The following is a 17,674-nucleotide window of genomic DNA, read 5'->3' on the forward strand; positions in this document are numbered from 1 at the left end:
GCGGTGTTCAGGGTGTCTGGGTGAGATGCTCTTCAGGAGGGTCAGTGTGAACTTGATGGGCTGACTGGCCTCCTTCCACGCTGTACAGATTCTAGGATTTCCACCTGCTTCTTCACCCAGGATGGAAGGTGCAATTGGATTGTTTTAGAACTAGACCAGCCCACAGCCCACCCTCCTACCGTATAGCCCAGATACTCACGATGCTGGCCTCTCTTGGCGCAGGTCAATCGCAAAGACCACAGCATCCTCTCCAGCTGACAGGAAGGTGCAGGGGGAGTCCGGCTCCAGCGCTAGCTGCAGAACAGAGACAAGAAGGTGTGTCCAGTACTGAACCACAGTTGAATAACTGGTTGAAATTATTCACCCTGATGTGGGGAGCCAGAGCTGGGGATGAAGGTCACGAGGCGGGGATAAAAGACCGCAGTCCTTCCCACAGAGCATGCTCACTCACCTTGTGCGCAGAGCCCTTGTGCTGGGCCACTCGCTTTGTTGACTTGCAACATTCTGTGGCTGACAGCTCAGCAATACGAATCTGGCCGTCACGAGCGCACATCGCCAGCGTGGAGTCACCGCTGTTCGGCAGGAACTTGGCCTGGAGAACACCAAAACAAAAACAGGAGGGAACAGGAGGTGGGGGAACAAAGGTCATCATTACGCTTGCACAGGGACAGGGCTGGGGCTGGGATAAACACTCACCCTGTAAATTTCCCAATGAGTTACGGTTCCTCACCTAGTTGACATATACAGTGAGCCCCCGATGGTGTCTCTCTCCCTCACCCGCTCCCCCCACCTCCACACACACACACAGACACTCCCCAACAGAGCGGGGACAATAGCTTTCCTGCACACAGCTCCTACCTGGAAGACATTGCTCTTGTGACCGCTGTCAAATTCGAGGACAGGTTTCCGCCGAGCCCAGTCCCAGATTACCACCTTGAGGTCGTCACTGCCGCTGGCAAGCCAGGTCCCACGGCGGTTAAAGTGCAGCGTGTTAACACAGCCAGCATGATGCTCCAGGCTGTGCTGCAGCCTCAGGCGTTCCACAAAGGTCCGCGCTCCGCACGCCCGGTACATGAAGGCACGGGGGTCCCGACCAATTTCACGGCCCCCCAGGGCCGGAGCAGCACACCAGGTGGGCGGAGGTAAAGCTGCCACCTCCGAGTGCACCCAGCGCTCCAGCGCAGCCTCTTCCTCCGAGGAATCACGCTCCGGTTCACTGGCTCGTTTCGGCCCTCGGCGGCGCCGGGCTCGTGGTTCTGGCTGCCCGTCCTCCATCTTACTCTCCTCCTCCTCCCGCTCCTCTCCCTCCTCATCCTCCTCGTCTTCCTCCTCATCCACGATGGAGTATGTGCCGGTGTCCTCCAGGGAGTCCGAGTCCCGCTCATCTGAGCTCTCCTTCTCAGTCCCGTGCCTGCCCCCTTCCCCTCGCCGCTCCCCGTCTGCCTCCTCTTCGTCCTCCGCCATGTGCTCGTCCCCAGTCAGGCTCAGGCTCAGATCGGACGCTTCCACCTCAATACCCGATGAGGACTCACGGGCCTCTTCGGTGTCCTCAGGGCTACTGGACAGGCTGCCTACATGGAGCAGGAGGTTAAAGACAGTGAGTACAGGACCCTCCTCCACACCCATCCTCTTGGCACAGAGCTCCCTACAGCATCAGGCCCCTCGGTACTGACCCGACGACAGCACCAAACCCCTTCCATATCACCCACGTCCCTCCGCAAGTGAAGTCCCACCTACTCAGCCGGGATTGACAAGGTCAAGAGGAATTTTTCAATCGAATAAAAGGAATTTTGTAGCTTTGTCGGGCTGGGAGCTGCCGTAGGTTCACGGTCAGATCGGACAGGGGGCCAGGGCTATCTGGTGAACACCTCATGGCACGAAGATACACAGAGTGCTGGCTCCAGGACAGGACAGAAGCAGCTGCCCCTTTAAAAGGTAGCCAGTAGGGTCAGCAGAGTGCTCTGCTGGGCATTGGGATAGGCCCAAGAACTGCCACGGGCAGCACGGTGGCTCAGTGGTTAGCACTGCTGCCTCACAGCACCAGAGACCCGGGTTCGATTCCAGCCTTGAGCGATTGTGTGGAGTTTGCACGTTCTCCCCATGTCTGCGTGGGTTTCCTCCCACAGTCCAAAGATCTTTGGTAGATTGACCATTCTAAATTGCCATTGTGTTCAGAAACATCCAGGCTAGGTGGATTCGCCATGGGAAATGCAGGGTTACAGGGATTGGGAAGGGGTGGGTGGGATGCTCAGAGGGTTGGGATGGATGCAAATAGGCCAAGTGGCCTGCTTCCAGACTGTAGGTATTCCATGATCCCGAGATCAGAGTTAGCATATCTGCAGAGAGAGGGGAGGTATACTGACAGCAGGGGCATAATAGACAGAAGAAACGTAGAGAGCTCATCACCTACCATTCCTGAAGTCAGGCTTCAGATCCAGTTCATTGCTCCTATCCCCCATCCTGCCAAGTGCCTCAAGGTGATCCACAGGTTAGCAGAGCCTAGGAGACAGACAATTGCACGGAAATGCTGCATGTGGCTGTAACCTTTGCCACGCGCGCCCCCCCCACCTCCCCCATGAATACAGCTAAACTTCAAAGACTACAAGCTGCTGCCTGCATTTCTGTGCTATCCTGCCTTTGAGGCTGCTCACCATTGAGTATGATTAGAAATCACTGATCAGACCAAAACTCACTATGTCCTGTAATCCCAGCTGTACAAAACCCTGAACAACTGTCAGTTCATGGTGCAGAGTTGTTCAAATCTCAGAGAAGTTCATTGGCACAACCAGCTCTCCAGTAGATGGAGAACCCTATTTTACACTTGTGAAATGTCAAATTTTCTCTGTATTGACAGCTTCCAAAGATCTTTTTGCTTTCAACAAAAAGTTGAGGATATTTCAGATTTTGGACAAAGGTAGAAAGTCAAGTACCTATCATTTCTTTTAAACAAGAATTTGGGTTGGCACAGTGGTTAGCACTGCTGCCTCACAGCACCAGGGACCTGGGTTCAATCCCACCCTTGGGTGACTGTGTGTGGGGTTTGCACATTCTCCCTGTGTCTGTGTGGGTTTCCTCCGGGTGCTCCGGTTTCCTCCCACAGTCCAAAGATGTGCAGGTGAGGGTGGATTGGCCATGGGAATTACAGGGTTAAGATAGCGGGGTCAGCGTGGACTTGATGGGCCGAATGGCCTTCATCCATGCCGTAGGGATTCTACGACTCAACAAAATCTCAATCATCCCTCGGGTAGAGAATTCCATGATTCACCACCTTTAGACTGATGAAGTTTCTCCTTAGCTCAGAGATACAGCAGATTGATTAAGCAGAGACTAGCATTACCATGGCACAGCAAGTGGCCACTCAGCCCATGCCAGGTTTCTCTAGAGTACTCCAGTCTGTACCCAGTTATCCTGCACTCCTCCTCCCCCCAAGAGACCTTGCAAGTTTATTTTCCCTTAAGGCATTCTGTTCTCCATTCAGAAATCATTAATCACCATTCCGAAATCATTAATCACCATTCCCATCCACCTGCACGGCAGTGAGCCCTTCTCCCCTCCCCAGTTCTTGTACCAATAGCTGATGGGAGCAGCTTTCCCTTATTCACCTTCTCTAAGCCAGATGGAGAGTGTAAATTTCAGGTGGAGCTCAATTTAAAATCTCCCCTTTATCTCCTTCACAGAGGGTAACCAGCCCAGCTTCTCCAAGCAAACTCTGGAGAGCAAGTGCCCCCCCACCAGGGTAATCTCCCTCCACACCCTCTCAGGGACCCTCACATCTTTCCCCAAGTGTGGGGACTAGAACTGGACATGGGCCTAACCCAGTTCAGAAATAGTCATGCTGGACTTGAAACGTTAACTGTTTCTCTCTCCACAGATGCTGCCAGATGTGCATAGTCTATCCACTAGTTTGTGTTGGAGCTTTCAACCATCCTGCTTCTGTACTCAATGGCTCTGTCCATGAAAGCCAGGATCCAACAGATTTATCACTCAATGAGTCCTACTTCCTTCAAAGATTGACACTCATACACTCCAAGTTCCCGCATCCTCTCCAGAACTGCTGTTACCTCCTGAGCTCTTGCCATCCCTACTGTCAAACTGCATCACCTCATTTCTCAGTTTTAAATTCCATCTACCAGACCCTGTGTGTGCTGGCTTTGCTCTCAGTCTGTCACATCTCCAAATCTGGTATCCCCCGCAAGTGTCCAAATTCTACAGTGCTCCAAAATCTAAGCCATTTATACACATACGCGCACACAAAAAGTCTGCACACAAACCAGTTCCAATACTGACACTGAATTTGTGACACAGCATTCTTCCTCACATTTCAACTTGCCATGCATTTCCAGTTACTGAAATACGATCAACTTTCTTTCTTAAAAAAAAAGACGTTTTTATAAAAAGCACCTTCCACCTAAAGGGCTTGAATACAAGAAGGTGGAAATCATGTTTTGTCTCCACAAAGCACAGTCAGACCAGACCCTAGAGTGACCAGAAGCAGTTCTGCGCAATGCACAGACAGGAAGGTCAGCTGTGGAGGCAGCACAATGCAGATTTACTAGAATGATACTTGGATTTCAAGTGTCAAGTTACGATGTGAGATTACACAAAAGCAGAACTCCCTGGAATTCAGAAGGTTAATAAACAATGCCCTCTAACTGATAAACAATTTAATCTTCTGTTTGCACAATAGGTTGGTTTATATTTCCCCAACAAGGAAGCGGAAAAAGTTACAGGCAGCAGGGTGGAAGACTGTGAAATACAAGATTAATAGAGAGAAAGTACTAACTGGTTCAGCATCCTCAAGGGGAGATAGCGAAGACCCTGGCAGTATTTTCCCAAACCTTGCTGGCCAAAGGCAATATGCCAGAGAACTACTAACACTGTCCCATTATTAACAAAGTGAAGCAGAGACGTCAAGAAAGTACAGGCCGGTCAGTCTAACTTCTGTTGTAGTGAAGTTATCAGAAAACGTTGAGGGACAGACTTTATCTGCACTTAGAGATACAGATTATTCAGGGATTGTCAGCACAGATTTGTGAAAGGAAGGTTGCGTTTGACGAAGGGATAGATTTTTTTTTTAAGAAAGTATCCAGGAATATTGATGAGGGCAATGCATCTGATATTGTCGACATGGACTTTTGATAAGGTCCCTCCCTGTGCCAGACGGGTCAAGAAAGTAAAAGCCTACAAGATCCAAGGCAAAGCATCACAGTCTTAAAACTGGCTGAGAGGCAGGAAGCAGAACACAATGGTAGAGGACTATTTCTGTGACTGGAAGTCTGCTTCCAGTGGGATTTCGCAGGGATCAATGCTGGGACCCTTACAGTTTGTGGTGGAGTTAAAGGTGGGGTGGACCAGGGCAGGAGGGGTGGAAGAAGAATGAAGAAGAGGTTCACAGGTGACATACACATTGGTAGGGTGAGAAGTAATGAGGAGCTGTAAGCTACAGGGTGGGGCTGGGGTTGGTCAGCAGGGTACAGCAGAAACAAATGCAATTTAGCCTGGAAAAACGTGAGGCAAAGCTAACACAGCAAGGAATTACACCGGATGGTAGAACCCTGGAAAGTACTGAAGATCGGATTGTGCTGTGCATATCCACCGGTCCCTGAAGGACAACTGATTAAGACAACATTTGGGATATGCACCTTTAATAGTAGAGGCATGGAGAGAGGTGGGAGATTATGTTGAAACTGTGTAAAACGCTGGTTAGACTGTTAAATGGAATACCATGTTCAGTTGTAGTCACCACATTATAGGAAGGACTATACTAATTATCACAATCACTCATTAACAAGCATGATTGCCCACCTCAGAAATCACGTCACTGGGTCATGGATTCTCTGGGTCTGTGTGTGGCTGCCTGAGACGGACTTTCGAGAGCCGTTATCACCGACTGCAGATTTGGCGAGTGCTTCAGGGAAGTGGGAATTGGCCCTTTGGCTTTGCGATCATTGGCATTCCTTTCTTCAATTCCTTTCCAGTATTTCCTCTTGCCAACAGGTGCTCACAAAGAAGCTTGTCCTTTCATACAGGAGCTCCCTCCAAGTTGGGTTTCCTGTGAACAAGGGTCTCCCACACATTAACATCTATGTTGCACTGAGGGAAACCTTCAGGAGGTCTTTGAAATGCTTCCTTTGTCCTCATCCCATTCAAGTTTCTTCCTAGGAGTTAGGCAAAGATAACCTGCTTTGGCAATCGGAACTTAGGCATCCTAGGCACATGGCCAGCCCAGCAGAGTTGGTTTCAGATGATCATGGCCTTTTAAAACAGAAAATAAAACTCGCCCTACACCGTCCTCAATCAGGATCATGGTCTTTACTCTTTAGATACAGAGTAAAGTTCCACAAGATACAGGAGCAGAATTAGGTCATTTGGCCCATCGTGTTTCTCAATCCCTGTCTTCTCCCTTTAATCCTTGATCCCCTTACTAGTCAAGGGCCTGCCTGTCTTAAAGACACTCAATGATTTTGCTTCAGAGGGCTGTAGAGGCCATGCGTTCCATGATTCATCAACCTCTGGTTGAAGAAACTCCCCCTTGTCTCAGTTCTACAAGGGCCATGCCTTCACTGAGGCGGTGCCTCCAGGTCCTAATCTCTCCTACTCGCGGAAACATCAACTACACATCCACTCTATCCAGGCCTCTCAGTATTCTGTAAGCTTCAATCAGATCCTGTCCCCCCTCCAACATTTCACCCTTCTAAACTCCATCAAGTACAGACCCAGAATCCTCAACTACTCCTCAAAATGACAAGCCCTTCATCCCCAAGATCATTCTTGTATACCTCCTCTGGACCCCCTCCAAGGCCAGCACATCGTTCCAAGATACGGGGCCCAAAACTGCTCTCAATATTCCAAATGCAATCCGACCAGAGCCTTATCTAGCCCCAGCAGTACCTCTCTGCTCTTGTATTCTAGCCCTCTTGAAATGAAGGCTAACATTGCACATTTGTGAGGATTTCTGTCAACCTTAATGGAGGGATAGGCTGGTAAGGGATTGGAGTTTTCTGGAGGTCAAAGCAGAGACAGATTCTTCTGTATGCTTCCACAACGGGGGCTTGGAGATTCTCTTCTGAGCCAGCAGAGACGACATGGTCACCTGCACACTGAAGTTCCCTAAGGGAGGGCAGTGTCGTTTTCTTCTTGGATTTCAGCCGGTTGAGGTTGTAACATTTCCAGTCTGTCCGGTAAGATATGTCCACCTCACTGGGAAGCTTGTTCTCAACGAGAAAAACAGCAGTGAAGACGACAGAGAGAAAGGGTGTGGGGAGTGTTGGGGCATGACATATCCTTGCATGACCTGCCTCGACCACAAAGGATTCTGTCATACTATACTGAGGAAGACCATTGCCAACATCATTGGCGAGGAGATGGAGGATGATGAATCTCAGACAGCCCTTAGACTGGCCCTTCCTTCATACTATCCATACTAGGTCAAAAGCCTTGGCTGGATTGATGAAGGCCATACAGAGTGTCTGGTGTTGTTCCTGGCATTTCTTTTGGAGTTTGAGCAGTGACAATCACGTCCATAGTTCCATGGTTTGGCTGGAAGCCATACCAGCTTTCAGGAAGAATCTCCCGGGACTGGGAGAAGTCTCACCTAGAGCCTAGCACAGCCTCGGGCAATGATTTCCCCAGCAATGGGGAAGAGGCAGATTTCTCAGTAGTTCCCACAGTTCACTGTCTCCTTCCTTCAAGGTGGTGGTAATGGCAGCGAGTTGTTCTTGGTCTCAGATTTTCAGGAACAGCTGACAAGTGACAGGCAAGCTCTGCTCCTCCAAGTTTGGAAACCTCTGCTGGAATCTGATCTCCTTCTCTATGTGTCTAACAAAGTCCAAGATCATCTTAGAGGGGGAGCTGGAGGATTTCCTCAAATACTTCCTGGATGATTGCATCATGCTTTAGAAGTTCTTTGAAGCATTGTCCATCGGAGACTGACATTTTGTCACTCAGAAGGGCCCCACCCTTATTCCACACTGGTTTGGGGCCAAGGGTCTGTACGTTACCTTAGTGGCACTAACAAAACCTGGGTGTCAGGCTGGTCAATGAGGAGCTGCGGCTCCTTCGTTTTTTCAGTCACCATGGGCCCTTGATTGCCCTAGTATTTCTGGGTAATTCTGCCCTTCCTGTTTTGAATTCTGTGTTTCCTGGCATCACAGTAACCGTTTCCTCACAGCATGAAATGATGGCTGCCTTCAGCTCTTCCAGATTAACCTCCACTCCATTAGAAGTTTTCTCTTAAAGTGGTGACAACACTGTTGGACGTTTGCTGGTCTGCTTGGCTGTTAAGCCACTCAACGTTAAAACTTCCTCCTGAACAGTTTTTGTCTTCAGCTGCTTCTGATAGATTTTGACAGGCACGGGAGGAGCGGATGAGTCAGTGTTCGGTCCAGCAGTTGTCTCTACCAGTCACTGCTTTGGTCATAACGACATCCTTTTAGTCTCGGGATTGAACAACATGATAATTGATCATGGATGCCTCCAGGAAGTCTTGAACTTGTCTTTTGGGTGAAACAGCATGTTGGTGACGACCAGTTGGTGTTCTGCACATTTGGTGAGCAGGAGAATCCTGCTGGAGTTGCAATTCCCAATTTCTTCCTGTCCAACCCTGATGTTAAAGTCTCCAAGGAGAACAATTCTATCTTTCTTAGATGGTGGGGAGTCTAGTGACTAGGGTGGAGGCAGTTTTCTGCAGATTTATCTACAGTATCAGGGGTTGGAGCACAGGCACTCTCAACTGTAGCCTGCCGTGGACAGGCAGGGTATGTGTGTTGGAGCAAGTTGTTGACAGAGTCATGAGGAGATAGTTAATGCCAACAGGGAGCTCTAGAGAGTTGGTTGATATGTTCATCCTTGCTGCCAAAACGCTCTCGCCTGTTCCTACTCCAAGAGCAAAATGACTGAGTCAAACTCCACTACCGACAAGTGACAGCAAGAGAACAGTGGGGAATCTCAGGATGTTGCCTGGGCTGGAGGGTCTTTGACACAGGACTGGACAGGCCGAGATTATTTTTCCCTTGGGGCAGCAAAGGTTGAGAGGGGAATGGATACCAAGCTGCACTGGATTATGAGAGGCAGCTTCCCATTAATAGAAGGATCAGAAACCAGCAGGATATGGAGTTAACCCAAGACTTAGAAGGTTAACACCAGAGACGCGGATAATTTTGCTTCCCCAGGAGGGTGGAATGAGGTTGGAACTCACTGCCTGAGAAAGGGTGGCCGAGTTTGAAGCTCTCGTAACTTTTGCGCTGCATTTCGGTACAGACTTGTGCTTTATGCTGCTATAACCTTCGCAGCTATGGGCCAAAAGCTGAAAAATGGAATCAATGCAGCCAAGATGTTGTTGACCAGCAGAGACCGGATGGGCTGAAAGGCCTGCTTCTGTGCTGTAAGTGTCCAGGAACGAGTCTACAAGGACCAAGGGTAGGCCAGTCAGCTCTTTAAGCCTGCTCCACCATTCAATAAGATCGTGGCTGATCCAATTGTTAGCTCAAACCCACACTCACGATCACCTTCCACCCCCTTACTTAGGGACTCAATTGACCCTTATGTCAAAAGTACACAGACATTGCTTTCACCGCCTTTTCAGAAAGTTCCAAAGACTCATGACACAAATGTTTTCACTTCATCTCAAATCACAAGTGGTGACATCTTGCTTTAAGCAGTATGATCACTAGTTCTCAATTCTTCCACAAGATGAAACATCCTTTCCACAACCTCCCTTTCAAAAACCCCCAATCACCTTAAATTTGAATCAATTTACCTCCTACTTTTGCAAACTCCAGCAAATACAGGCCTAGCTCACCCAAACTTTCCTCATAGGGCAACTCACTTATTCCAGGTATCGTGTGGGACACCTTCTCTGGACCACCTCCAATGCATTTTACACCACACATTCCTGAACCTGAGTGCACTCAAAGGGCTGGTCACAGAGTAAAGCTCCCTCCACACTGTCCCCATCATACAATCCCAGGACATGGGACAGCTCACAGTTAGATACAGAGTAAAGCTTCCTCTACACAGTCCCCAAACATTCCCAGGACAGGTAAAGCACAGAGTTAGATATAAAATAATATTTCCTCTACTCTTTCAACCCTCACTGACTTTCCATCATTTTAATATTTCAGTTTTAGTTTGAAGCCATGAACGAAGAGCTAAAGTTGACTTTTGGGCTGTGGGCAAGTTTTTGTGAAAGGCAAAACAGACCAAACAGGCTATTGTTTATTCAGGAGGCCAGTCCTGGTCATTAACTGCAGAATGGTGCCTGATGGAAAGGTTATGCAGATACTTCATCTCTGGGGAAGAGCATTGTGTTTAATCAGAGAGAGTAGAAGTTGGCTATTAATGAGGTTAACACCTGGGAAGTAATTCCAGTAAGTCTGGAAATGACCACAAGCTCAAGCAGATAGACGTTGGAATGGTAACAATTTTAAGGTGTTTGGAGGAAGGCATAGGGGAGATGTCAGGAGGTAGGTTCTTTACACAGAGCAGTGGGTGCGTGGAATGCACTGCCAGCAGTAGTAGTAGAGTCGGATACATTAGGGACATTTAAGCAACTCGAGTAGGCACATGGATGACAGTAAAATGAAGGGCACACAGGTTAGTTTGATCTTAGTAGGATAATGGGTTGGCACAACATTGTGGGCCAAAGGGCTTGTACTGTACCATTCTATGTTCTAACAGGGACCTCATGAAGGAGACAGTTGGTCTGTCATTGAGTGGTCAGGGTTTGAATTGGATTTTGGACTGGGTTTTCTGTGAGAAGGAATCTGGCTGTTGACTCTACAGCATGAAGATTTCAAAGCTCCCAACCTAACCACCCATGAGCACCTCTTGCAAGTTGAGAGAGTAGAAAACTAAGTACTACTGCTTTTATCCTCGTGAACTGGAAACGTGACCCTGCTCAACACCTTCAGAAAAATCAACCAAGATACCATCTACGTCTGTAGAACAACACTGAAAACCACTAAAATAATCTGGCCAGTTTGTTACTTTTTTAAAAATCCCTTAACTATGTTCGTTTGCTGGTCTGTCATTTATGTAAATGGAGCTGAAAACAGGTGTGTTCATATGTTTGTGTTCATAGGTTTATAACAGACCGATTAGATTACCTTGCTGTTTAAAGTTTGTTCTGCTAAAGTTAAAACATTATTGATAAATTGTTAAGTTTTTTTTATTTGAGATATAAATGGTGTTTAGAATTGTTTTTTTTGCAGAGTGTAGGATTGGTTATTCCAAAACCTGGTTAGGAATCATTGGGGTCAATTTTGAGAGTCTTTGAAGTGTTTAGAGTCAGAAATGGACAGCACAGAAACAGACCTTTTGGTCCAACTTGTTCATGCGGAACAGACATCCTAAATTAATCTAGCCCCATGTCCCTAAAAACTTTTCCTGTTTATGTACCCACCCGGATACCTTTTAAAATGTATACCCATCCCCACCACTTCCTCTGGCAGCTCATTCCATACATGCACCACACCATCTGCATGAAAAAGTTGTTCCTCAGGTCCCTTCTAAATCTTTCCCCGCTCACCTGAACGGTCTAGTTTTGGACTCCTCCTCTCTGGGGAAAAGACTTGGCTCTTCACTGTGTCCGTGCCCCTCATGATTTTATAAACCTCTTTTGAAAAAGGTCACCCCTCAGCCTCCAGCGCTCTAGGGAAAATAGCCGCAGCCCGTTCAGCTTTTTCCTATAGCTCAAACCCTCCAAAACCAGCAACATCCTTGTAAATCTTTTCTGCACCCTCTCAAGTTTTAATATTACTGTCTTGCAAATACAGATTTGGTTCGGTACAATATCAAACACACCCAGGACAGGTAGAGCACTAAATGTTGACCAAAATGCTCTCATCCCCAACTAATCCTCAAACTTTACACACCATTCCTCACAAACCCCGAGTGAAGTGGAAACAGCGACTTAACTAGACAAAGCACAATCTCTCCGTTGTGTACTACTACAAACCTCAAAGCAACTCCCAAACTTGAGAAATTCCCATCAACCTGACCCCAAGCTTCTGTTCTGGGGATTTAAGTGCACAGGCCATCTGCAAATGCACATGAAATGTACAGAAAGTGAACTGTACTCACCTGCTCCAGGACTGATTCCTGTTCCTGTTAATAAAAAAGAACAAAAAAAACAATAAAGTCAAGTTTCCCCATCAAATGCAGCTGATGAGCCAGCTCAACACATTTCATGCAAAAAACAGGAAAGCACTCTACTTTTACCTGTTTGTAAGAAAAGAAACTGCAGCCACTGGAAATCGAAAATGACAGAGTGCCGGAGAAGATCAGCAGGTCTGGTAGCATCTGGAGAGAAAGAAAACAAGATTTAACGTGGCAAGTCCAACAAAAAGGAAGGACAAACTGCATCAAAAGCAAGTCAGAGAATGATTCCTAGAACAAAGGAAGTTATTGTTCAAGGGAAGAGACAAACAAAAAGCTGTAGATGCTGGAATCCATGGTAGACACACAGGAGGCTGAAAGAATAGAGCAGGCCAGGCAGCATCTGGAGGAAAAGAGCAGTCAACGTTTTGGGTATTACTCTTCCTCAGGGCCTTAAGAAATCCTGAAGAAGGGTAATACCCAAAACATTGACAGCTCCTTTCCTCCAGATGCTGCCTGGCCTGCTGTGTTCTTCCAGCCTCCTTTTGCCTATCGTTTAAGGGAAAACTGGATAGGCTGCATGTGCATCCATTGTAGTTCAGAAGAATAAGTGTGATCTTTTCAAAGCTTCTAAAGACCCTGAGGATATTTCTCTGCAGCAGAGTCTGGAGCTAGGGGACCGCCATTTAAAAATCTGATCATTTTCACCAAGGGGGTTATGGGTCTGTGGAACTCTTCTTCCAAGAGAAGAGGAGGAAGTGGAGTCATTAAATACTTTTAAGAGACAGATAGATTCTTGACTAACAACACAGCCAAGATTTATTGGAGCTATGTGGAGTTAAGGCCATTATCAGATCAGCCATCATCTTTGTAAATGTTTGAACAGGCTGAACAGCCTGCCCCTGTTGTAGAGGGCTCTCATTCAGAACTGAAGGGACAGAGAATTATGTTGTGTTTTATGCTGTTGAACGTGGAGGGCAGAGGGCGGAAGGCAGAATAAATGACCACAAACCGTAAGCAAAGGTTGCAGTGAAGAAACAAATCATTGGTACATTAGAAGGAGAGTTTAGATCTCTCTGAACCTTAAAATTCGAACAGGACCTGATAGAGTAAATGCAGGAAGGTGTTCTCGATGACTGGGAATCCAGAATCAAGGGTCACAGTCCTGAGGATAGGGGCCTTTTAGGGCAGAGATGAGAATAAATGTCTTCATCAAGAGACTGGTGAGCCTGTGGAATTCTCTAACACAGGAAACTGTTGAGGCCAAAACATTGAAAGGGGTTAAAAAAAAAAAAATTCTTTGGATTAAAGGGATCAAAGGGTATGGGGAGAAAGCAGGAACAGGGGACTGAGATGGACAATCAGCCCTGATCTTATTGAATGGGGAAACAGCCCAAGGGGTGAAATGGGCTACTCCTGCTCATATTTCTATGCCCAGAGTGAGTACCGTTAGCAGAATAAAAAAGTAGTTTTTCCCAGATTAGACACATGGGACAGTTACAGTGCAGAAGCAGGCCAGTCAGTCCATCAGGTCACATCCTTCCTTTTCCTTGAAAATAAAAGAGTCCGACCTCCCTTTTGAGCAATTCACCCGAGACTGCCTCCACTGCACCCAAGCTGCATGTTCCAGACCCGAACCACCCACCAAGCTTGAGAAAGCTTCCCTCATCTCACCACTGCTTCAAATCATGGCCCTTTCATTCTCAATCCTTCCATAACCCAGCAGAATTTAGGCCCCCTGTGTGATTTTGAATGACTCTTCTCAAAGTTCCTGTCAGACTCAGGCTTCCACTCCCACAAAGGTTGAATTCCCAAAGCACAGAGTCTCTACAGTGCAGGAAGAGGCCACTCGATCCATCAGGTCTGCACCAGCAGAAGGGTGTTCCACTCAGATCCAATCTCCGTGACCCCGCATGGGGTTCTTCTGTTTAAAAACCCACCTAACCAGCACATCTCTGTACCTCTCCAGTCTATGCACCTCACTGAAGTATTCATCCCCAGGACTGTTCTTGTCAAAAAACGAAAGGATACAGAAACAGAAATTGCTGGAAAACATTAACATCTGCAGAGAGAAAGCAGAGTTAACGTTTCGGGTCCAATGACCCTTCTTCAGAACTGATGGTAGCTGGGAAAAGATGCAGAAGAAATGAAACGAATAATAACAAAAAAAAAGTGAAAAAATGATCAAAATGGAGAAGCGTCGAAAGTCTGACATTTACCTGCTTTGGACCCAACACCTCTCCCTGCAAAACAAAAGGGCAACATTAGCCACAGTCAGAATAGTAAAGCCATACCACATGTTGAGCCAAAAAAAAAAAAAAAGGAGGAAACAAAAAATTCCAAACCCAACCCTGCCTACCCGAAAATTAGAACCTCGGTGGGGAATGCCCCCTTCTCTTTGGGGGGGGGGGGGGGGGAAATCCAGGATGTTGGTGACACTGGCCCTCACTCACCATGAAGGTGAGGTGGGAGGTGGTGGGGTGGCTGGAGTTAGGTGCCCCTGGTGTGGTGCTCCGGGGTTGGCTAAAGAGAGGCACTATAAAAAAAAGGGGGTCTAACCCTTCCTCCTCTTGGCGGATGCGCCGCCACCAACCAACCACCACCAACTCCAAGCCCTGGGGACGCGAACCCTGGAGTGTAACCCCAACACTCCTGCCCCCCCCCCCCCCCACCCCCCCAACCCCCCCACCCCCCCCCCCCACACCCCCCCGCCACTGTCCAACCCCATCCTTCCCCCCCCCCCACCAAAAGAAAAGAACTTACCCTCACCTCAAAGTGAATATTGCCTCATTATTATTACATACATGTACATTTGTTTTTAAAAATGTAAACCCCACCCCCCCCTCCTCAAGTCTTCTAAAAGATGATTTTAGAAATTAAAAAGTGACCAGATTATTTGGGGGGGCGGGTGGGTTGTTGTTGTAGTCAAACCAATGAACTGTGTTTGTTTTTGGACTCCCCTCCTGCTAAGTCTTTATAAAAAAAAGAAATAACACAGATGACGAGACGGAAAGTGTGTGGCTGGGTGCCCGGGAGGGGAAGTAGTTGCCCCTTCAGGACTGTCCAGAGCCAGCGGTGCTTGTTAAGGTTGTTGTTGTTGTTGTTGTCTCCCTGCCCTCCGCCGCCATCTTGATTCTGGGGGGGGGGCGGGGGGAGGGGTTGTCCCTTCCTTCCTCCTCCCTCTCTTGCTCCACGCCGCCCCCCTCCCTCCGCAATAAAGTTGAGTGACGCCCCGCTCACAATAACAACAACAACGGCCGGCGGATGCACGGCTGCCCCGCAACAAGATGGCTACCCAAAACGGTCACTTCCTGTCCGCCTCGCGAATCCTCTTTTGAGTCCCGCTCCTTCTGAAAATGCCTCAGCCGACCGCTTCTCGCCCCCGCCAAAACCCCGGCCTCTGCTCGAATCCCTCCGCCACACTCTTTTGGGTGAGCGAGAATAAAGAATACCTTCCCGCCCCACCTTTTAGCGACGCGGGGATCCCATCTTCCCCCCACCCCTCCCCTAAACACACCAACCGTCGCCGTCCCCCTAACTGACTTCCGGTCGCCATCTTCGCTCCGCCCCCTCAGACTGTCTCTCGCGATAAATCGTTCCTTTTCAAACACCCTCCCCTACCTCTAATCGTTCCCAGTTGCTAAATGAAAGCAGTTCGTTTTACCGCCAGTCGGATTCCGAAAATTCGCCGATTTTGAGAAGTCACCCGGCCGTGGGTGAAGAAAGGGGCATGTCGTCACTTCCTGTACTAGCAAACCCATCGCTTCACGCCAGGTTGCCCTGGCGGGTGCCATCTTTGTTTAGGGCGAGCCCCGCTGCACGGGAATCACGATCGATGCTGGGAATGGGAATGGGCGCCATTTTTTTTAAGGCAGCTGGGGAAGCATCCTTTCAATTTGCACTGGCTCGGGAGGTCGTCATTTTTGTTTGGGGCATGATTATGGCACCAGCCAACAGCGTCAATGGTGACCTACGGTTTTTTTTTGGCGCCATCTTTGTTAACGGTGCAGCACTTTATTGACGACCGCGCTTCTCTGTTTAAATGCTCCCACTTAAGGTAGACTATACTTAACGCCTGTAGATACAAACTCGCTTTGAAATAAATAAATATCAACGTTGCGAACTTTCAGCTGCGTATACTTGACTCAAGACATCGGATATACAACGCGCAAGATGACGTCACTTCCTGTATGCATGGACGCCGCCATATTTGATGCTCCATTCCATTTACTGGAGGTTAATTGAGTGTTGTTTTGTCCCCACTGAGGGGAGTAACATGTATGGACTCGACTGCAATACAAATCCTTACTTGTGTTTTCTTCTTTAAAATCTGAGATGGGAATATCTCTGGCTTTAATTCCCATTTCTAATTGCCCAGAGGAGAGCCAAGATCACATTGCTGTGGGTCTGGAGTTACATGTATAGCAGATTTCTTTCCCCTAAAGCTATTAGTCAACCTAATGGTTACCCCTCCACTCCCATAAAAATTGGCATGTGGCTACCATCAGGCCACCATTTTATGCAATTCAAAATTTCATCTCTACTATGGTAGGATTCAAACCCATACCATAAAGATATTAACCTAGAGTGCTGAATTACTAGTCCAGTGACATTGTTGCTACATCACAACTGTTGCAAGTTTCAAGGAACTGAGTATGGGCATCTGGCAATATCCAATAAGATCAGATTGGAAACATCAACTCGGCGTCTCTTAACACAGACACTACCAGACCTGATGTTCTCCAACACATTTTCAGTCCTCCTCCTCCTGTCCTTGACGCTCTACTCTACAGGCTGAATATCTTTGTCCTATTTCCCCAAATTACAAACCAGCACGACCAAATAGCCTCCTCCTACTGGTCACTCAATAGACTGAATGGCTTCTTCCTCTTTCAATACAGTAAGAAAGGGGACATGTGGATCAAGGAGGAAGACAGGAAGCAAGGGCATTCAGAGTACATATTTTCCATTAGAAAAAGCAGGAACCACCTTAGTGTTAGAGTTCCCAGGCTGCAGACTTGGTGCCCATACGGTGAAAGCAACAGTTCAGCACTTACATATCATTCTCTGTTTCTTTCCCCCCTCACACCATCTTCAAGCCTCCATCTGCAAAATAAACCTTCAGTTGGCTCTCAAGGCAACTAAGTAGAGAACAGATTAACTCACCCAGATATGATTGGTCCACAGTCACATGACTTCTCCCAAAGCTCACCAATCTCTGAAAAAAAACAAAAAACTGAAAGAACTGCGGGTGCTGGAAATCAGAAACACAAACAGAAATTGCTGAAAAACCTCTGGCAGGTCTGTGGAGAGAAAGCAGAGTTAACGTTTCAGGTCCAGTGACCCTTCTCCAGCAATTTCTGTTTCAGTTCTTTTTTAAAACAAAGCTGTGCGTGTGCCCTGGTGAAAACAAACTGAACAGTACACATTGGGAATGTTACAGTTGTTAACGTTAAGATTCTGGAACACCTATCCACACGGCACTGTGGGCTGTCTTACTCCCCGTGGACTGGAGTGGGTCATGGCAGTTCTTCACCACCTTCTCAAGGGCAATTAGGGACAAGCAATAAACGTTGGC

At 47.7% G+C, this 17,674-nt stretch overlaps 1 protein-coding gene across 1 annotated transcript in view; it reads right to left on the reverse strand.

Moving 5' to 3' along the window:
* LOC109928841 (DDB1- and CUL4-associated factor 8-like) overlaps positions 1–15,350 on the reverse strand; it is a 22,674-nt gene extending 7,324 nt beyond the window's left edge. Inside the window, exons 1-8 of the mRNA XM_048620771.1 lie at positions 14,866–15,350; positions 14,316–14,339; positions 12,220–12,300; positions 12,082–12,105; positions 2,411–2,499; positions 859–1,571; positions 452–592; positions 200–294 (exon numbers count right to left, since the gene is read on the reverse strand). Of these exons, the coding sequence (XP_048476728.1) occupies positions 200–294; positions 452–592; positions 859–1,571; positions 2,411–2,459 (998 nt within the window). The 5' untranslated portion in view covers positions 2,460–2,499; positions 12,082–12,105; positions 12,220–12,300; positions 14,316–14,339; positions 14,866–15,350. The remainder of the gene's footprint in view (positions 1–199; positions 295–451; positions 593–858; positions 1,572–2,410; positions 2,500–12,081; positions 12,106–12,219; positions 12,301–14,315; positions 14,340–14,865) is intronic.
* Between the last annotated feature and the right edge of the window lie 2,324 nt (positions 15,351–17,674).

The sequence above is a fragment of the Rhincodon typus genome, chromosome 48 (genome assembly GCF_021869965.1).
Source record: "Rhincodon typus isolate 14 chromosome 48, sRhiTyp1.1, whole genome shotgun sequence".
Lineage (NCBI taxonomy): Eukaryota > Metazoa > Chordata > Chondrichthyes > Orectolobiformes > Rhincodontidae > Rhincodon > Rhincodon typus.